This window comes from Rhinolophus sinicus, linkage group LG18 (genome assembly GCF_036562045.2).
Source record: "Rhinolophus sinicus isolate RSC01 linkage group LG18, ASM3656204v1, whole genome shotgun sequence".
NCBI lineage: Eukaryota > Metazoa > Chordata > Mammalia > Chiroptera > Rhinolophidae > Rhinolophus > Rhinolophus sinicus.
The window spans coordinates 5,913,320-5,936,092 of NC_133767.1; the positions used below are offsets into that span (position 1 = coordinate 5,913,320).

The 22,773-nt window shown below is 42.6% G+C and overlaps 1 protein-coding gene across 8 annotated transcripts in view; it reads right to left on the reverse strand.

Annotated features, from left to right (window-relative positions):
* Nucleotides 1-22,773, reverse strand: part of MRTFB (myocardin related transcription factor B) — a 236,889-nt gene that overhangs the window by 51,973 nt on the left and 162,143 nt on the right. Inside the window, exon 1 of one of the 8 annotated variants that reach the window (XM_074322644.1) lies at nt 16,372-16,744. The exons of 6 other annotated variants lie outside the window; for them this stretch is intronic. In XM_074322644.1, coding sequence (XP_074178745.1) covers nt 16,372-16,492 — 121 coding nt within the window. In that variant the 5' untranslated portion in view covers nt 16,493-16,744. Of the gene's footprint in view, nt 1-16,371; nt 16,745-22,773 lie in introns of those variants that run through there. One more of the 8 variants, XM_019750673.2, reaches the window with a different exon arrangement.

Genomic DNA, 22,773 nt, shown 5'->3' on the forward strand with positions numbered 1-22,773 from the left:
CCTACGAGCTATTACAAATGACCCCAGGGAAATCTTCTAAATTAAGAACTTAAAGTTTAATAATCTTTGCACAAACAAAACACCGTGTCTCATTCTACAAGTTCTAAGAAAGTCCCAAATTGATGGACACCTGATCATTTTAATAAAAAGACTAAATAAATCATTAGGACTCGTAGAAAACAAAGCATACATCACAAAATGTGGAAATCCAGTTTGCCAAATTTAATAAAAATAGATCCCCCCCCCCCCCCGTATCTCAAGTGGATTCTTTTTACAGCATCTCTGTAGTTTTATCTGGAAAATGAGCCAATTTCAAAAAAGAGGAATATATGAAGTAACTTTGAAAAATACTTTCCATGGTTTACCTTACATTCAATTTTAGGTTTCCATTTTTATTTTTGTTTCAAACCTTGGATGAAAACCAAGGTTAGGATTATAAAGGGTCTGCTTAGCCAATAATAAAAAAAAAATTACCTATGTGTACTTCTTAAATGGCAGAGAAGGAAGACAGAGAATTTCCTAGTAAGGGGGTGCTGGCTGGACCAGGGGGCCGCCTTACACCAGTCTCTTACCCAGGCCTGAGTGCAGGACACAGGATGGCTCCTACTTGCAATAAACCCCCGAGGCCTGAAGATGCAGGGCCGTGGCCTCATCCCTTTGCTTTCTGCTTGCCTGCATGCTGATTCCAGAGCAAAGCACAATCTTAGATGTGCTTCGAAAAGAGGCTAGACTGTAAAATAGCTTTTAAACATATTTTCTTATTCATTGGTAGATATGAATGTCATCCTTTATTAAAAACTGAAAACAAGTTTTTTTGCTTCTTTTGGGGGCCATCAGATCACAAAGTTTCATGACATCCCATTTAGAACTGAAGTAATTGACATAAGATTCTATTAAACAAAGCAAAAGAAAAATGTAATGAATCAAAAAAATATACGTATGTGTTTCTCACATTAAACTGTTTTGTGATACTTTGAATCAGTTATGCTCCAACACAAGGATCTTTTCCCTGATAATTTACAGTTTACTGAGGATAGTATGTTCCCACTGTACTTTACTAGGGACAAAAATAACCAAGGAGTGAGCTGCAGATCTGATAGTACCCAAATGCCTGCATTCTCTAACATTCTTCCATGAATGTTAAAGTCAGTACTTGTCTAAAATTAAGATGGTCATAGTCAAGAGGTAAAAATCCCAAGAAAAGGAATACTGAGAGGAGAAAATGGACAGAACAATCTCCAGTTCAAAGGCTGACACTTCTGGAATACGGTGGTCCATGTCTGTTGGAGAATCTCTAGCAGTCTCTTTCTTTTCTCCCAAGGGAGTCCTCAAAGAAAGGAGTAAAACAGAAAGGGTAATGAAAACATCAACAGCCCCCTTCTTTGGTTTAAAACAAACAAACAAACAAAGCACCATACTTGTGAGACAAACGCATCAAACACAATTTCTACTTTTGGGCAATGGCATCTTGGAATGAAGAGCACATCTGCAACAATTTGATTTGCAAACCAACACTATGGCAACAGGTAGTCTCGGAGCCTCTCCTGATTCTACACTGGTCAGCCGCTCTCACGCACCTTGAGAGCAGCCCTGTCGGCTCTACTGTCTTTGATTAGAAATCACACTTTCATGCTGACGTGCAAAGGTATCTGCTACCATGAGGGTAACAGACAAAATGAACGCATGTCACCAACCACCAATTGTTAAAACAAAAAAAATAAAAACCAAACGCAAACCATTTGTGTTTTCCATCCAGTTTGTTTGATGGCAAAACAAACAGTGGGTCCTACTTTGGTCAAAATGCTCGAAGGTAGGAGAGCAGTCTCCCCAGTCAGCTCTCAGCACTGCCTACATCCTCTTCCCCAGAAGCGGTATCACACAAAAGGGGTACTCAGAGCAGCGCAGCAGGCAGTCTCCCCCAGGCAGGCTCATTTCTGAAGACATTAGGAAGAACACGTTGTATCAAGAGGAGGCAGGTAAGCACTCGTGCTGTGCAGGCAGCTGATGACCCTGCTGATTTAGCTTCATCTGCACCAGTAGCTGGGCAGTCCTGGGCACTTTATATTGAAATGAGGCACCAAGGCCCACCAAGAGACGGGTGCACTGCCACTTTGGGTTCATGTTAAAACACAATTAGAGGATTTGTTCTTATGAAATATAACCAGTCACTCACAACTTGATAGAGGCTCTTCTGAGAACAAGTAATAGTTATAAAAATAACTGATCAAATAGGTACAGGCTCCTAATTCTGGAAAATATCGAACTTCCTTTTAGTACTTCCCACTCATCAAATTTGTAAAAAAGTTAATGTATAATGAATGACAACGGACACCTGCATCTCACAGAAGGTCCAAGGCCGGGAAGAACAAGGCTTGAATGACGTGTACAGCTGACCTGCCCTGCAATGCTTGCAAGCTCGACTCGGGCAGTACATGCCAGCGCTTATCCAATACTGTGAAGGGGTGAGAGATCCTGCAAACCCGACTCTCTTCACGACCGGTTGTGGGATCAAGGTGCTTTATCAGATTTTCGTGGGACCTTTATGAATTAAGCCTGGAGATCAACTTCCTCCCTTTGCATCCTCCACATGCATGTCTGCATGGAGGGAGGGAAGGCCCAGATCACCAACTGCTACCAGGCCTGTCCCACAGTTATAGTTCTTAAGACCACTGAGGAAACCAGTACACTGGCTGACCTGTGGACAACCTGGCACTGCAGTGCTGATGGGACTGCGTTTCTGTAGCCCAAGCTGCAGCCCAGGTGCTGGCCCAGCACTGCTCTCCTTCACTGGCATGGTTGGTAGTGGTGGTACAGCTGCCTAGGAAGCCAGTCTTCCCGGCCATGACCTCGTGTCCGAAAACTGAACCTGAGAACAGTCTCCCCGGGAGCCTGGCTGAGCTGCTGAACTATATTACAGGACTGACATCATAGCTTCCGTCCTACTAGTGAACTCACTAAAACTCAGTGTCCCCCATGGCCATCCTGCCACTAACTAACTACAAGCAGGAGAAGAAAACAGGTAAGTCTACAGAATTGTCAGGGAGAAAAAAGTTCAAAACACCCAGTGAGCGAGTGGCTACATCCTTTCAGAAAACAGAGGACACAGTAATGATAAGAGTTGAAATAGAATTCATGTCACAATTGCTCACCTTTGCAAGTTTTCAGAGAATGTCTTTATCTTTGAAAAATAAACAAAAAGAATCTAACACACGGGCCTAAGAAATCCTCAAGTTTAAAATGGTTGGCTTTAAACCTGTTTAATCTTCCCCGAAAGGGGGGAGGGCAAATACAAAAAAGTGTAAGTCATCACACAGCTAGCACTGCACCCTCTGTGCAGAACCAGGATGAGGTGAGATGCTGGGACAGCTCTGTGTTTCCCGATGACCAAGCTCACGAGAGGATGCGACGGGCCTGCCCCATCGACAGGAGATGAGGGTCTTCAGGCACCTGCTTCCTGGGTAGCACATCTTTCTTAAGTAGCCTGAGTCCAAGGCCTTTATTTTTCACTAAAAAATCTTTTCGCCTATTATGAAAGTCATAATATGTTCCCCATCCCCATGTGGTCCCTACAAGGTCTGGCCATAAAGGAAGAAGGCCAATTTCTCTGTGTGCGGACTATCATCTTTGAAATTAGAGTAGATGTGTAAGAATATGGATTCACTGCATTTAGAGAAAAAAAATTTAATTGTCCAATTTTTACAAGGTGATGTGTCTTATTATTATCTCTTAGGGCTCACTTTATGGTTTCCTATTATATTTCAACAAAGAGAAAAATACATTTACTTTTGAAAATTCTACCTAGTGTTATTCCTTGTTATAGCAGATAAAAACTATATTGTGTCAACAGAAATGTTTTGAACTTGCTCTTTTTTTATCCAAGAAAAGTAAAAATTCAATTTTAACCACCATTCCAAAAAATGAAAGGTAGCTTATCTAACGGTAAAGATGAAATGTCATTCTTATTCTGCATCACAAATGGTTTAGCTATTTAAAGTATCTTCTTTTAGTTCCTTTACCCTGCTTCTTAAATGGTTTAAAGTGGTTTTAGAACAGAATTTTAGGATTCGTTTCCAATATGAAAAACCTTAAAATACAATACTGTTTTTTACATAAGACTTATACCGCACTTCAAAATTTTCAGCTGCTTTGGGAACCAAGATGATATGTCTATTCTCTTTTGCTTCTATAAGTAGAATGTTTGACATGTTTCCTTAATATGACGTTATCAAAGGGCCTTTTCACAGGAAACAAAAAAGAGCCACATTATGTAGCATTTTAATAACATATAGCAGTTTAACATGAATTGAATACACCAAAACGAAGCAGAGTTTTGGCCCAGGGGGTTTTAAGGGGACATCTGAGGACTGTATATTACAAAAACAAGGCAGAAATGACATTTTCTGGGAAGCAGTATGGCAGACAGCCATTGTCTTGGAAATTCTTTATATAAATAGCTAGTTTTGGGGTATGAAGGGGGGTGGGTTGAGAAGGGGAGGGGGAGACGAGCAGCTGTCTGAAAGCTAGAGAGAGGACCCATGTATATTATTTAATTATGTGACACTGGACAGAATTAACGGCAATGAAGAATCATCACGAGGGGTGAAAAAACAAAAATACCGGAGCAGTCAAGTGACAGTTGGGAAAACCAGAGGTAAAAGCAAAGATGCGAAGCTAAAGAATACTCTTGGAATTGACTACGTATAGACTCTGAAGTCAATACGAGGAAAAAAACAAAACAAAACCCAGACCCTAGTTTCGGGTTTTTAAAATATTTTCAAACAGATGTTTGAGTAGTTAAGAGAATAAAGTGGTTGGACTTTGGCATTGTTTAAATAGCATTAAATTAGGGGCCTGATCTTATAAAACAAGACAATTCAGAAAAGCCAACATTCTCACCCTCTTTTGAACTTAGCGCAGGAGGATTATCCGGGCCTAAGTACCACCGTAGGACAGTTAAGTGTGACGGCCCTTCAGTTGGGTCCCAGCGTTTCATCAGCAGCAGTTCAGCAGTAAAGTTTACAACTGCATTTCTTTCTTCAGGTGGGGGCGAGTGACATCTTAAAAAATGTATACTGAAAGGGCAAAAGACTGACGAACTACTCTTCCTTTACCTTAAAAATACATGTGGAAATGTTGTTATTGTTACCATTACTGCTATTACTTTAGATACCTGCACAAGATAACCACTTTTTCCCAGATACAAAGCCATAAAGATTTTTAAAAAGACGTAATTTTTCAGAGCAGCTTTAGGTTTACAACAGAACTGAGAGGGAGGTACAGAGATTTCCCATACAGCCCTGCTTCCCCCATTATCAGCAGGATTTTTAAAAAACGTAATTCCACAAAGATTCACGTATTTCGAGTTCTTTGCTGTGAATGGTTTACTTTGCAGTCAAGGGGTAAAAAGTCACATCCTGAAGGATTTCCTACTGAGCCTGGGGCTCAGAAACACACCATTGTATGTACCACGAATACCTCTACTTAAAAATCTGTATTTTATAAGAAACTTTTCTATTTATTTGTTAAAATAAAGGTGACATGCACATGAAAAAGGCATTAAAAAGTGAAAGTGCATGCCACCCTAGACCTCCAGTTCTTCTCCACAGAGGTAACCACTATTAAATTCCTATGGCTCCAGAGAATCCTTTGTAAATATTCGGCAATATTAAATATAAAATACGCAAAGGAATTACATGGGGTGGGATCATACTAGTCATGTACTTTGGTCATGTGGCTTGGAAAACATGGTACCTAGCTCATGCTTCTTACTGGTTGTGTTAATGGCTGTATCTGACATACGGATGTGTCAATTACATACACTTACGTTTCTAGATATTTTGCTATTATAAACAAGGTTGCAATGCTTATCCTGATTCATTTGTTGGCATGCTTTGATTTTATACACACACACACGCCTATTACATTTCTAATAATGGAACACACATTTAAAATTTTAATAGGGGCACTTTGTAATCCAAATGGTTCTACCTATTTGTATTCCCCCTTACAAGGTTAAGGGTGTACCTTTTTGGTCATTCCCTTCCCCACGACGTACATCATGACGTATGAAAGTAACTTTAAATTCACTTCCTCTTACCTAAAACTACTGGTAACATCATCCCGAAATAACAGTAAAATTTGGTACAGTTAATAAGTAGTAAAGGACCAAAAGACATCAAAAGAATTAGTGAGAGTGATGTGGAGCTGGGTGTTTGGTCGTCAGAAGCTCAAGTTAAGCTTCCTCTTGTAAACCACACACTTATTTACAAATTCGGTAGAATTTTTCGGATGTTCCAGGGTAGAAACCTTAAGCACAAGACTTCCCATTTTTTATTTCAACTCCAACACAGCTGAGAGGGTGTAATGTCCAAATCTGAGAACTATTTCCATAAAAGCAACAGTGTGCGGGAAGGGATTGATGTTGCGTTTGAAGGAGAAAGACAAAACTGACCGCTGGGTTTCTGGCTGAAGCACCTGGTAGACCATTTACTGAGCTGAAGAGCACAGGCGGCCATCAGGGAGTCCAGTCTTGGACACGCTGGAATCGGAAGTGGAGCTCTGAAACTGACAGCGGCTCTGTGGGTCCAGATTCCAGAAGGCAGCTCTTGGCAGGAGCTTGGGATTTGGAAATTGTCACTGATGGAGTATTTGAAGCCATAGGAGTTTGCCAAGGCAGAGAATGTAGGAAGGCGAGGCCAGCAGCAGCCATGCCTGCGCTCCTAGGCACCCCAACAACTCATAGCCCAGTTACAGGTCAGCCAGGAGATGAAGACACAACAAAGATGTCAGAGGAAGCTGCCCAGGAGGAGGAGCCTGGAGGGGTGTGCAAAGTGTTTCCAGAAGGGGCCACGACCGACTGGTCCACATGCTGCTGTTTGCATGCACGGAGGAGCTCCTGTTTGGAGCGATGGGTGGAAGTCAGGCTGGAGCAGGTTAAGGAAGCGAGGAGGAGCAGGAGTGTGAGTGACATGAACGGAAGCGACATTTTCAAGATGCTGCCCAGGAAAGGTACCAATGAGGGTGAAAAGGTTGGTGCGGCACTTCAGGCTGGAACATAGCTGAGCAAGCTTATAAGATGGAGAGCGAGAGAGCGGAGAGGAGGGAGAGAGTGGGAATGAATGAATATGAATGAGAATGAACAAGAGACAAGAGGCAGCACATCCCTGGAAAGGGAGGGAGTTGGGAGCACACAGGACCGGCTTTGCGAAGAGACCCTGCCTCCACAGAACAGGAAGGCAGAGAGAACTGGACGCAGCTGCACATCGGTTTACAGACTTGGTCTGGGAAGCCAGGGAGTTCCCAGAGGATGGTTTTCAATTTCTCAGAGGAGGAAGAAGAAAGGTCATCTCTTGAAAGTGAGATGAACAAAGGAAAAGTTAGTTTTGAGGCCAGTGAAACAGGTATGAAATAAATTGCGGACTCTGAAGAAAAAGCTGAGAAGAGAAATGTGGTTATTTATTACCGAAATGCTTCAACTAATAATGGCAAAGCTTGGAGTAGAGAAGTTAGTCAGGAAACTGGCAAGTCACTCATTGGCTCTGAACTGCATCATTTTTATGAGAGAAAAAGACCGCAACATATAAAATAAGACCATTTGGCAGTTCTTTCTAAAGCTCATTATATAAAATTTTAGCTACGAACAGTTGCAGCCTAGCGATTCCACCTCTAGGTGAACTGAAAAAATGGAAAACAGGGACTCACACACATGCACGTACACACACGTTCACAGCAGCATTATTCACAAGAGCCAGATGGTGGGGACAGGTGGACAGAAGCATGGACACAGTGGTCTGTCCATCCTACGGAATGTTCCTCAGCCAGAAACACACATGAAACACTGGTACACACTACCACATGCACGACCCTGAAACACTGTGGGGTGAAAAAGGCCAGGCACAAAAGGCCACATGTTACATGACTGCACACGTGTGAAGCATCCAGAACTGGTAACCCCCCGAGACAGAGCCCGACTGGGGGCTGCCAGGAACTGGGGGCGACAGGGCATGGGAGCAGCTGCTTAATGGCTACAGGTTCTCTTCCGGGGAGATGGAGATGTTTGGGAGCAAGAGGTATGTGTGTACAACACTGTGAAGATTACTAGATGCCTCTGGGTCACGCATCTTAAAATGGCTGATTTTATATTCCGTGAATTTTATCTCAATTAAAGAAAAAGAACAGTTAGAACAACAGATTTTAAGAAACTAATTATGCAGGAATTAAATTTCCTATCTCCCCCATAATTATATTGACCACTAATGGTGATTTCATCTTTTAATGATTTGGTGAGTACAGTAACACTACATTATATATCCCTGATCAAACTGAATTCTAGGTTTTGGTGTGTGTGTGTTGGCCTCTATTCCCCTTTCTAGACCTCACACTTATATTCTAGCACCCTCTACAATGCTCACTAGGAATTTTAATAAACACATTTTACTTAATATTGCATATTTATATAAAATATTAATATATAACTGAGTTACTATTTTCTAAGGAAAGAACACGAGGCTAAATTTAAATACAACTCACCAAAAGGATTTTCTATGGGCAAGTGATTATCACGGGGCAGAACCAACACTGTTTTGCTTTGGGGTATGAATTTGGGGCTCAGTGTATTTTTTAATTGATATTGGTGGTATAACACAAGACAAAACCTAATTACGATGTTTCGAAGGGTAAAAGAAGGCTAAAAAAGGGTAAAAGAAGGCTAAGGAAAAAGGGGTGAAGAGCACCATGGAAAACTGGTAGATACTAGTTCTTTTTCATTTCCACTCACAATTAATGTGAAATTCATGCTGCATTATAGAAAGAATACGTAAGTGCTCACACAGATGACAAAAAACAGCAACCAAAGATTACAGACCTTTGGTTATACTTTCAGGGGTCTAGTTTGCCAATTACAAACTAAGGTTCTTCAAGTAATTTTTAAAAAATGGAACGCAAAGAGGCCAAAAATAAAATGATGTTTGGTCTTGTGAGAGCCATGCTATTTGCATGGATTAAAGCAAACGTCCATCACCATTTCCTGTGTGAAGCAACAGGGAGTTAGTTACCCAGTGTGCACGTAAGTCTAAACCCCCAACAGCAGGATGAGCAAACAGCATTTTGATCAGGAATTTTTATATAATGGTTATTTTCCACTGAAAAAAAAAAAGGGGAGAGACAACATCAACTAAAAAGAAAAACAAAAAAACCAAGAACTGCGCAAATTAGTGTTTGAGAAAGTTAGGCCTTAGACTACGTAGAAAATACTGCCTTTCGTTCCAATGTCAGAAAATCTCCTGCATCCTTATGAAACCCATTGGGGTGGGGGGCGTGGGGGAAGACGCAGGTGGTACAAACGGTGGAATTCTAAATGGCCGACAGTCCCTTGTTGGTAAGGGGGTCACAGTCTGGAATGCAGCATTTACCCTCTATTTGGAATCAAAGAGCCAGATGAAGTGAAAGCTAAGAAGCCAGCAGGCCAGGCTAACACACTGCAGCTTGCCTGCATTAATCTGCAGCATGAGGTCAGGAAGACAATGTTTTCAACACTGTGCCCTGGAAATTTACAGGCACTTTGATAACTCTGTGGTTGGCTGCTGCTTCTGTCACCATGGAAACAGACTGCTAAAAATGGGGCATGTTTCTTTAAACTGATCATACCTTCGCACAAATTCCCTTCTCCTTTTTGTCAAAAGTTGGAATGAATTTAAAGTATGCTCTCGTGGTATGACACCATGAGGTTAACCCAGGGCCTGGTACGGACGCTGGGATAACATTAGCCTGTGGCAGACATACAGAAAGCTATCACACGTACATGCGTTTTTAAAAGTGTCATTTGGTTAAAAATTGGTGAAAATAAAGTACACAGTGGGGTAAAATGGAAGTATAACACATACAACAGGCACTTTAAAAGCAAAATCATCCACTTAATTGCTCGATCACCAGCTACAATGCAGAGGCGAGGTTGAAACAATCTTGATTTGTTTTTTCAGACAATTAGTTTTTAATCTGTAGGACTGTGCTGTTTCTACACCCAAACTTCTAGATTTCTTACCCTATGTATTCCAACAGAAGATACTGTTTATATTTCTTATTTGGGGGGCAAGTCTACCACTGTGTTAGGATTTCACTGCACAGCTATAGCTAGAGGTGCTTATGGGTGAAAGCTCTTTCTTAATCCCTCTAAAATGGGGAAATGTACGTTGTAGAAAAGTACGACAGAGGCAGGGCCTCACTCAATAAAGGGGACCGCGTCGAGGGTGGGGATAAGGTGGAGGTGGGGGTCAGGATCAGCTAGGCGGCTCCATCCCTACTTGAGTGAAGATTGGATTTGAGGAAGAGGACCTGGTAGTGGCCCTGGTGCAGCAGTGCTGTGGATAAGCTGTGGACAAATGTAATCACTTTGAGGCAGAAGTGACCGATTTGGTAGCGGGATTTGGTGACAGGTTTTGAGGAGGAGGTGAAGGAAGGTGTTAAGGTGGCTCCCGCTCAGAGGCCTGGTGTGAGCCAACGGCTGGGCAGAGGTGCCCTTAAGGAGACAGGAAACCCTGGAGGAACGTGTTTCAGGGGAAGGATACGGGCCCCACCGCAGACGCCAAGGACGCAGAGGGCTGGCCAGGTCACCGCACAGGATGGAGGCCTGGCCCCTGCACTGTGACCCTCATCGTTCAGACCCAAGCACACCCGGTTTCTTCTGTATCCCTTTTATGCGTGCGCGTATTCTAAGTCCTACGCTATCATTTCATTTCTCACTTTTTACGCTATGAGCTCCTTGGATGTCGCGGCTTAGAGGATTACAACCTCTGACATCATGCTGTGTAGAAGCACTCAAATTTCTGCCCTATGAAACGATTTCTAATTAAAAATTAAACTATTTCATTTCATCTCAGAAGTAGCATGTGCCCATTTAAAAAAAACCATTGAATCATTTAAATGTATTATAAGGACCATATCTTACTTTTCAGATTTATTTTTTAAAAACATTAATTTAGTGACACCTCACTTGTACACCACTTCCAATCATGTAGAATACAGGCAGAAAACGAAAAAAGAAAAATTCCCAGGGAAATCAAAACAGGTGTTGCCCAATTCATGTGCGTTACTTACACAGGAGGTGCTGTAGTGGGTCTTTACTTCAACTGTCCATTAGGTTCTCCCACTACGGCGCCGTACATTTCAGTTGAAACAATAGAATCAGGATTCCATTACCACATTTCATTAATTTTTTGCTTAAAGTAGAAGCAGCAAATCAGAAAAGGGAAAGCAGCTGGAAGTGGCAGATGACAAAAATCAAATAATAAATACTAATTCTAGTAACCTACTGTTTCCCCGAAAATGAGACCTAGCCGGACCATCAGCTCTAATGCGTCTTTTGGAGCAAAAATTAATGTAAGACCCGGTATTATATATTATATTATATTATATTATATTATATTATATTATATTATATTATATTTTCTATTACATAAGACCCGGTCTTATATTATAGTAAATAAAGACCGGGTTTTATATTAATTTTTGCTCCAAAGGACGCATTAGAGCTGACAGGCTGGCTAGGTCTAATTTTCGGGAAAACACGGTAGTAATGACCTAGGGGTCATTCTGGGCATGGGCAAACAATCCCATACACCTCAACACTGCCTCCAGCCCCAATGCATTACATTTGGGGCTCACTATTCATTTATAATTGAATTGTAAGTTATATCTGAAGGTCATAGTTCAAATGATATTCTCTTTCAGAAGGCAGGGCGGGTTACAGTACTCTTTAAATACTTGTTGCATAATAATAATGAGTCTGAGAGGCAGGAAACTGGGGTGAGGTAGTAAATGATCCAAAGAGCGATTCCATCTCCAGGAAACATCATGGTCTAATAATGAAGCCAGTACTGACATCTATCACATGGCAAAAGCTGAAAAGGCACAAAGAGATGCAGATCAATTATCAGGAATATGTGGGAGAGAAAAACTTATTTTTAGCTGACAAGATCAAGTGACTTTCTTTAGGAAATGGGAGGGGGAGAGGGTTACGGGCCTTTGAGCCTGCACAGCGGGGCGAGAGCAACACTGAGCAAAGGCTTGGAGGAGGGATGTGAGCAGCTGCTCTGTCCAGCAGCACCTCACGCAGTGATGACGCTTTGCAATCCGCACTGTGCAGCACAGCCGCCACTAACCACATACGGCTACTGAGTAGCTGACACGTGGCTCATGGGACCAAGGAGCTGAAGTTTTAAAAAATGTATTTCGCTTTAATTATTTTAAACAGCCATATGTGGCTAAAGGACAGCACAGGTAGAGTATGAGTGAGATGGTTTCCATCACTTAAAAACATTCTGGTGCTTTGATAAAGGTATCTATTTAATCTATTTCCCCAGGTTGGATTCCTCAAAATATCTCAGACAAACGTGCATTTTTTTCATAAACAGACCTACCATAGCCACGTCCCAGCACCACGTTAATCTACTCCACTGTCTACTCCACAATCTGCCACAAACTTCCACATGCTTTCTCTCAACGGTTACTGACCAGCCTGGGAAAGACTGGGAAGGTGGTCCCCCAAATCTGTAACTCCTTCCCCCACCCCCTGCGCCCGAGACACACAATGAAAGGAGCCCAGATCCCTGAGTCACTTTTTGAGGACAGCTGACTCAGACAGCTGTCCAATCCACCTTGGATATGTTTTGAGCAAGAAAAGCGCTTTGGTTGTTTGTTTGTTAGAGCAGTGAGTTCAGGCCAGGTAATTAACATGCAACCCAGTTTTCTTTCTGTGGCATCTCGTTCTGACCACAGGAGAGCTCTGCATACTGACATCAACTCTTCCTCTTTAAACCCGTTTTGTCTTTGATAAACATGGGGTATAACTAGCTGGCAGCCTGGTATTACGATTCATTATCTCAATAATGACTCATATTAAGCCATTTATCTGAATTAAAACATTTCAATTTATTTGATTTCCTCTCAAAATTCATAATTAGTAATTCTTAAGTTGTCGAATCAGTGATTTGTAATATCCTTCTTTAGTGGTAGAACCAGAAATTAAATGTAAATCTCATCATGTTGAACATTAGAAAATGTTCTAACCCTTTTATGGCTAAGTCAAAAACTGAGATTCCCTATCGCTGCTTTGACAAAAGAAACTAGTCTGAGGAAAATTCCCTGTTTTGAAATTGATCAGAATTCATGACATTTACTGCTAGTGTCACTTAAAGCAAAAAATAATTAAATTCTCCAATGACACACATGGGTTGGTATTTATCACAGTTTACATACATGAGCACTAACAACGCTGTGAGGTGAGATGCTTTGTTACCCAAACAGGCCACATGCCCTGGCTGGTGAAGACAACCACACAGACGGCACACACTTGAACAGTTTCAATAGGTAGCACTGAACTTTCTTGTTAAGGTGTCACACAATCTCTCGAAACCTAGTATGATGACGTGCGTCAAAATCTGTTTCCCCCCAGTAATAATTTCAGCCGACTGGCACTGTCATCAACAGTGGGAATTCCCATCTACCCCAATATAAGCCAGACGAGAGCGACTGCCAGAGGGGCAGTGTGACCTCAAGTCCTTAGAAGAGCCACTTGTGAGAAGCACCAGGGAGACCAACCTGAGAACTGAATGGACCCAAATTATCCCTCCTTCATTAGCTGGAAACTTATGAAGTTTCCAGATATTAAAAAAAAATCTTAGAGATTGCTCTTTCCAACACACAAAACCAAAAACCAATGTTGCCAAAAATGAGTGGAAAATCGACCACGGATGATGCGAACTATAATACTTTCGGTGTCCCTTAACCATGAGGCATAAACCATTAGGCATTACTAACATCAGATATATTCGTCCTTCCTGACAAAACAGCAGAGCATCTAATTAGACTCTAGGGTGTTCAGTATTTCAACAGCAGCAGCCACATCAGTCAACTTGCGTGGATCACTACAGCTGACGTCTGAGCCGAGGCTGAACGGCACACGCAGCTCTGCAGTGGCTTGTCCCTTGTTTGATTCTACGCGTCTGATAAGCTGACTGCTGGTGTCCACCTGCGAGCAGTGATCGGACACTGAATTCCAGGACCTCACGCTCACCTAGGAACCAAGTTACGTTCCTACTCCTCCAGATCAAAAAGCAGCTTTCTGCAAAATTCCTCCTATTTTTTCTGTTCTCATTGAAACCGGGTCAAATCTTTTTTCCGTGTCACTAACTTTGAGGTACCTGATCACCCCCGATATCCGTATGTTTTTTTGCCCTCAGTGCTGGCTGGGGCAGAATATGAGTAGAAATACAGTCTATTGAGATAGAAAGCAAAACCCAGTTCTACACAACTGTGGGGAGAAAGATGAATTATATCATCTAATCATTTCTGTGGAATGTTTTAAAATACAAAAATTCTCTCCCCTTACCTCTTTATACCCATGAATCTACATAATACTAAAATATAAAATACTTTCCTATTTTGTCAACATCGACAGGATTTTAAAAATTTAATCTTAAATAGAAGGGAAAAGTAACAAAGGGTTAAAACAAAAAGCAAGTAAGAAAAGGGATAAACTGGCATAAAGCCAGGCATCTCATAAAAACACTATGAAGTACGTACTGTCTCCCCTCATTGTACAAAACTTGTCCAGAGTCACAAAGTGAGAAAACGGTGATCTGAGATCTGACCCTGAGTATGTATCTCACTTGTAAGTCCACGCTCTTGCCCTCTGACGTTCTGCTATCACACATGTATAAATAAATGGAGAGCGTGGTCACCATTTTTAGGGAAACAAGCTATACATTATGTCAGCATCTCAGCTCTGCTCGGCAGTCCCTGTTGATAACCCCCGTACCGTTTTTATATTTTTAACCCTTGCTTTCTACGCTCCTTCATCATATTCTGCTGTTGCGACACCTTTTTATTTCTCCTATTCCATTTTCCTCTACTTTCTCAGTTTTTCAAGTAGCACGAAAATTGTTTTAAATTTAAGGTATTAATAGTAGCTTAACACTTGAACTTAACTTAAATAATGCATAGACACTGCTTAACTTTTTTTTAAGGGGATGATTTAAAAAATTTTAAGTGCCCCTCACTGAGTATCTAGAATGTGTCCTAAAAAGTCCACCGGTATTGATTCTGTAAGAACCTACAATGAGGCTTCCTGTGCACACGCAGAGGCGACCCTATTGTGTGGTTCCTGGCATAGCTATTTATACCTCTTTGTGTGTCGTTTGCTTCCATCAGGATGCTTTTTTCTGCCCAAACCCAAAAGTAGTTCATCTCCAGCAAGTCCAACTACTGTTGCTTATCCTTCTCTTTTAAATCCTTAACAACCTATGGTGCTCGTACTCTAAATGAGAAAACAAGGAGGACTGTCCTTTGGGAGAAAGCTCAGACTGCTCCTCAGGCGCGAACTCTTACATTTCCTCTCTGGGTCTCTATGAGCCGAGCAAGAGCCAGTGGAGATGAGGGGGCGGCTAATGGCAGGAGCTGAAAGCAAATGAAATGGAAGGAGGCGGTTGTGGGGCTTTTCCTCCCAAAGAACACTAGAAAATCAAATTTCAAATGAAACCAGTATTGAGAGAAGTGACCTTCGTAGCTCCAATGCAGGAAGAACTTATTCTGTACATCGTAAATTTCTTGCACCGGGGTCCTCGCTCTCCAGTTGCCACAGTAAGCGCGCGTGCACAGGTCCTGTCACCTTCCGTACGCCAGGACACAGGGCAGCAGAGAACACACCTCTGGCCCTTTTCTTAAACCAATCAGTGAGGTACCTGTGCAGTGGCCACTAACCATAACTGACAGTATTCTTAAGCTCATTCTTTGCTTTGTTAAAAAAAAGAAAGACCACAAAACTACGCAATAAATAGCAATAATTGTGCTTTGAAAAACAGACCGATGCAGTGTGCATCACGACCAATTAAACTAATCGTTTAAAAATGTAATTTAGAAAGAGCTAGCCCTCATTTCAAACAATAAGAAATGTAAACATGTCAATTGGAAAAAATTAATTTTCCTGGAATTGTGTGTTTGTAAACCTAAAAGAAGCAGTGTTCTGAATAATATTGAAAAGGAAATGGCCTCTCCAAAGAGGGGTGGCAAAAAACTAGGGACCATGAGAAAATATACAAAATGAAGGATTTTACTGAAATGAGGACTGGCTTCATTAGTCCCCTTACTGTAGTAATTATTGCAAAATCCCTCGAGTTCTATCAGCTAATGAATCTTGAGAGAGAGCTAACCAACAAAAGCATTAAGCTTTCATTTCACAGAACTTACAGCCTGTAAGGGAGGTGCAGGGGTTAGTTAACACAGAGAGCGGACACACGGCATGGGAAGCAGACACACGCTCAGCCTGGTGGATGGGAACAGAAATCTGGCAGTTTTGCCCCTGTCCACAGACAGACTGACCTTCCTTGAGACTTTTCTGGTTGCTCCCCTCAAGGCATTCCTTTTCTTTTAATGGCTCGAAATCCCCAGCCGTTAAAATCTCTGGGAAGCCCTGTTGCTGCTTCTTGGAGCTATCGATCATGGTGAGAGGCTTCTGCAGACGGCGGCACCAAGCAGGAGGGAGAGCTCGATGTGCCCAGCAGCAGATGCCGGCGCTCAGAGTACCTTGGTCCCTGGGTCCTGGGCGCCTCGGCACAAGGCCCCGGTCAGCACTGGGCAGTTACGTCTCGAAGCAGAGCAAGGCAGCCATCAGCCTTCAGTCCCCAGCCCGACCTGCACACGGTCATGCTGCTGGAAGCGCTCAACTCTCTCCCACGTTGGGAGGCACAGCCACGGAGACACGATGCTCAAGCCCCGCCCCGTTCCCAGCCAGCACCCCCTCCCTTGCCATTGCAGCTCCCCCCGCCCCGCCGGGCGCTTCAATCTGCAGTTCGATGGTCCGAATCATCTGACACACACTGAGTCAAGCAGTTAAAAATAAATCCTCTAGTTGTTAAAAGAGAAGACTCTGCTGATACCTAAGAGGACAAATTGCTGCCTGTGGTCTCGCTCCCGCTCTCTATAAACACAGCCGCGGGCGGTGGAAATACTTTCTATCAGCCAGACCAGCACATTCATTACTCATTAAGGTCTCCAGCTAAACACGGCAGCCCAGGGCATCTGCAGGAAGCGGGTCTTATCTCGGCAGAGGCACCAGCTGAATAACCATGCTCGGAGCCCATCTGGATCAAGGCAGCCGCACTGCACCAGCAAAGGTGTCCGTGGGGTGCTTTCTGCAGCCGCCAGCTCTCCCTGGCAAAGCCGTGCTCTTTGTAACAGGGACACACGTGTACTGTCATTGCAGCTTTCTGCGCCGCCAGCTCAGACCTGAGCAGCACTTTTCCTCAGTACCACTAGTTGGCTGAGAGAGTTAATATCGCCATTGTTGTTCTAAGGAAACCTCCTCCCTGGTATTAAAAGCAGAGACGCAGAGAGCGTCTATTTCATAACAGACTCAACCAGCGACCAGCCCAAGTTTAATTTCACATGAGCTATCAACAACGGCACCTCTTCTGCAAATCAGAGTGCTGGCCACGAGACACAGGGACCCGGCTTGAAGGAAACCCCTAGGGCTGCAGAGGTGGAGTTAAGCCTGTTTTCATAGACCCCAAACATACATTTATCTGTAGCTGGAGCCAAAACAATCTAATTGTTTTCATGGCTCAAAGTAAGCTCCTTTGCAAAGAGCTCCACGAAGCCCATCAGAGGTTTAAGGGCAGTACACTGAATCCTCTCCCACCAGGGAGTGACCTGTTTTGTTCATGTTTTCATAACCAACATCTAGCAGACTGCCTGGAATATTAGGAGTTCTCAATAAATATATGTTGCAGGAGTGAGTGTATTAAAGCAGAAGAAAGTGCAACAGGAAAACTTTTACTAATCTGCAAGAGTTCTAAAGAAGTCCTAGATCAATGACCAAGAGTCACTAATTTTAGGCGAACAAAATGTTCTCTAAAGGAGGCACATTTTCTCTTTAAAAGAAAAAAATTTTGATTATGCATCTGACACGATCCTTCTGCGGGATAAAGAGAGGCTTCCATTTTTCCATCCAGAAAAGTCAATGTTCTCCTCTCCATTTAAACATAGATGGGAACTAGATGAAGTCTGTCCATTGTCCCTGGTTCCAAAGCTGGTATGCACGAACCCCGTGCTGTTCTAGAAAGATAGTTATCTACCCTTCTCCAGCTTCTCTCGAGAATGGGATTACACAACACATGACATGCTCCTTGTCAACTGAAATTCCTTCTGAAGCAATTTAAGCCCATCGTTGGTAGTCTAAACCTCTGCAGGAACAAACAGCTACAACGAGCTTATCACACTTCTCAAAAATGCTCTCAGATGCTCTGCTACTGTTTCTAATCCTAAGGCCTTGATTCTTCTAAATTAACTGTTCCTGCACCTTTAAAGGAGTGAGGAAAATAACCATCATTTTTTGAGGACATTCTTTAGGTTGGTCAATTTATTAGAAGTTTTGCAAAATTTGTCTTCATTTAACCTCCAACAGCCCTTGGGATCTCTATGATTGTTTGTACATAGACATTTGACAGACCAAGACCAGAGTTACAAAGCTTGTAAGTGGCAGGTCTGGAATTCAACTCAAGTCTGAGTTCTCTGAAGCCCAAGTCTTTTTTCTTTTGCATTACAATGCCTGCTGTCTTCTAGCATATGCTCCATTTCCAGGCTTTAGCTGGATCCTGGGACAGGTTTAACAGCAGAGGCATAACTTTTATGGCCTCCTAATAATTCTCCTGGCGAAGGAGAAGGAAGCCAACATAATCATACAAGAAGGGTTTTGTGAAAGCACTTTAACTTTTCCTGAAATAACAGCAGCAGCAGCAGCCAGCTTTACTTAGTGCTTATACAGCCTAAGGGCTTTTCGTATATTATCTCATTTATTCTGTTGACAGATTTATGAGTTCAACATTATCACCCCGATTTATAGATGAGAAAACTGAGGCCTAGAAAAATCAAATCCTTTGTCAGAGGTCATGTATCTTGTAAGTGCAGGCCAGAACTCCAAACAGGAAGCTTGGCTCTAGGGCCTACATTCTTAATTACCTTGCAAAAAGAACAAAAACAATAAACCCCAACATTCTCTTTTTCAGGATGTTGCTTTTTAAAATCCTGTCCAACTGTTTTCAGGCCACAAGTTTAGAAACCTGAGTAGATACACAGCTACACCAGTCACTTTAAATCCTTTACTTTACTGGCTTTGAGGGGTGTGTGTGTGTGAGTGTGTGTGTGTGTGTGTTGCATGTATGTTGAGTGGGTTAAAAAATAAAACAGTTCTCTTCATTTAAGGATTCTCTGTAAGTTTATTATTTTTGTATCTGATAAATAACAAAAAATCTCAATAAGGAAATAGACCTGCTGTAGGTTTATATCAAAAGTCTTGTCTCTGTAGTTTTGAAAGGATATAATCTCTAGTCGTAATTATGCCTGACAGAACATTTGTTTTGCAATTTTAAAAAATCTGAAATAACTTCCAGTTCGCAGAGCATTTTTTCGTGAGCTGTCTTCGAGTCGGCTCTGGCATGACACCTCCTCTCTACTTCCTTTGCTCGGGTGTGTAATTCTTACAAACAAGGATATGCTCCTTTCTAACCATAACAGAACCATCAATGCCAGGAAGTTAACAGATGTACCGCTACCATCTAATCCACAGACTCCACTTGAGTCCCACCGATTGTCCCAACGACGTCCCCAACAGCAAAAGGATCCAGGGCAGGACCACAAGCGGCACTGAATTAGCAAGTCTCTACTTTTTTGCATCTTTCTTGCCTTTCCTTGAATTTTGAAGATTACAGACATGCTATTTTGTAGAACTGCCCTCGATGTAAGTTTGTCTGGCGCGTCTCCGTGATTAGACCCAGGTGATGGCAGAGATGTTCTGGGCAGGAAATGCCACAGAATGACACGTCCTTTGCGTCCCATCAGGGTGTGCACAAATTCTGTCTGTCTCATAACTGATCATGTTGATTTTCAGTAGCTGATTAAGGCAGCACCGGCCAGCCTTCTTCATTGTACAGTGTTTCCTGTTTGTAATTATTTTCTGGGGTTGAATTATTTATTACTATGATGATTGTCAAATGGTGAGTTTGAAAATTCTATCATTCCTTCTACATTTATTTGTGGCACATCCTACTGTAAAACGAATTTTCTTTATCTGGTTTATGGTACCCATTTATATCAGCATGGACTCATGGGTTCCTGTTTTATTCAATGGGTTATGACATGTTTCTATCCTGATTTATTTTTATGTGAATTATTCCAGGTTTGGCCTTCCAGCTGGCTTCAATTTCCAATTGTCATGATCTATCCTTCTTTGAGCACTTGTTTTACTCTCTGGCACAAGATGTCCCAGGCTCACCTTTTCTGTCTCCTGCTCCGCTGAGAAACCAAGATGAGGACACTAGGTGTGCTCATCAGCTTAGGGTGTCACTGTTCCCAGGCTCTCTCTGTAGATGAGTTAGGGACTATGTCGGTGAGTTATGTGCGTGTATGTGTGCAAACACACACATTTACATCTCTCTAGGGATTAACAGATGTGCAATGTAGGTCTATATGTAACTACATACCTTTACACTTATCTGATACCTGAAAACCATGAGTTCACCCTGATGCCTCCAACTTGAATCCAATGCCACCGGTTCCCTCTTGTCTGTATTTGTGACCCTCTTCTCCTGTAATGAGAACCTTGTCTCCCGTGGTCCCCGCCCCCCCCCCCCCCCCATGGATACACTGTTCACCTCCTTACACTCACTGCTGCAGCCAAACCCTGCCTGTGCCCTGAAGCCCCGCTCCCACGAGGCAGCTGCCTTGCTTCGCCCCACACAGTGTCTTCTGGATTGAATCAGGAACGAAGGCGGAAGAAGAGAAGCCCATGGCTGTCACAGGAATTGCCCTGCAGTCGGTCTGCCCTTGCTCTGTACTCTGTGTGCTACATCACTTTCAGTGTCATTTGGCTCTAGTGTCACGAGTGACATTTAACTTCAAATGATAGGTGATTCAAGTCCCTTGGGCTATGATCAATCTGCTTCTGCAGGGTACGCGTGGACCCCTCAGAAGAGCTGTGTTAGTATAAAACAGAGCGCTGAATCCAGTCGTGTTCCCACTACCCCAAGCACAGACACTTAAGAAGCGTGAGAAAAACTGTATGGCTTGGAGACTAGGAACAATCCAAGAAAGGCTTCAGGGAATCAGAACAGAAACAAACACGGCTCAAGGGACCTACACAAAAAACTTGGCAGAGTCAACATATGCGTATAAAACTGTTGATAGAAGATTATCGCTGTGACGAGCTGGACTTCAATGAGGAAAGACCTGAGAATATGACCAAGTGGGCAACGTTTCACCAATGTAAAAACTTCCAAAAATAATGGCTGATGTAATTAGAAACCGAGTGCAGAGAGACCGCTCAATACTGAGAGTGCTGAGGACGTCTCTTGTAATGCTCCTGACACTGCGACTGAGAGGCAATGCCTTTTACTTTGCATTTTCCATGTCGGGCCTTCATAACAGGTCCTCAAGTAGCCAATCACGGAAGCAAATGCTGGGACACTCTAGGGCTTCCTTCACACAGTCTGAATCGCAAGATTACAAAATTTACACAGAGTCAATTAGACTCGATACATTTAAGGAGAAAAACTTCAGTTGAGGTTACACCTCAATTTTTTTCCTAAACATACCATATTTTTAGAAAAATACATACTTGATCCTTGATTTTCTCCGATTTACATTATAAAACACCACTATAAAATATATCTTCAGAGAATTACTAAATGGTAATGGTGCCCAATATAATAGTTATTAAGCCCAACTTAATAATCCTGATAATTTAAAATTTTTTGTAAAAAAGGATGGTTCAAGACTGCTATATATGAAATCAGACAGCATACCTTCAAAGTCCTTGATTTTTCGAATTTTTTAAATGCACGGATATCACACACATAGTATGTCAGGTATAAAGAGATTAACAAGTTAGCGTCTATGGAAGCTACTATTTCATGAGAGAGGATACATTTTTCTGACATTTCTAAGATAATAAGAGTTTGAAGGAATATCAGTGATTTGGGCAATTAAGTCCTGCAGCATAATTGAACATTACGGCAGGGCAAAACGGCCTAAGCATTTGGTTTGTAATTTGGGCTCATTGTCGCCTTTCATCCTAGAATACAGACAAGCCTGGCACAGATGGCATGACCCTCCTGTGTCTGCTTTACCCTCCTGAAGACGGGAACTGCAACTCTGGTGATGTTTTCCAGGATTGGGGTTTTACCATCAATGGTTTGCTGACTGATCTCTGCTTCGACTGAGAAGAGCACTTTGTGGGAGCGGGAGTGAGGGGCACACGTCACAGCTCGCCTTCAGGCTGTCACATCACAATGGCACCGCCCAAGCCCAGGGACCCGGCGGTACCCACCTAGTGACCGGTGCTGTCTTCACCTGCCCAGATCTTTAGTGTGGATGGTCAGGAGATGACAGAAGACTCTCCATCAGCTTTAAGACAGTCATGCAGACCCTTCCTCTATTTCTGAGCTTTGCAGTTACTTATAAACATATCAATACAGACAACTGGCTGGAAGATTACAACAAAGAGCTTTCCTTCGATTATGTATCTTCAGTGCAGTCTCCTGCAAATTCCGAACTGTGGACTTTACAGGGAGAATGTACTACAGCTTTGAAGGTTTAGCAGAGGTAGCAGTGAGGAGTGGCAAGGTAAGAGGGTCAAATCCTAGCAAAGACTGGAGGTGACGTCAGGAAGTGACGATCGTGTGATCTGAGGTCAGCACTTGTCATGATGGGGCATCTGCCTACACAGTG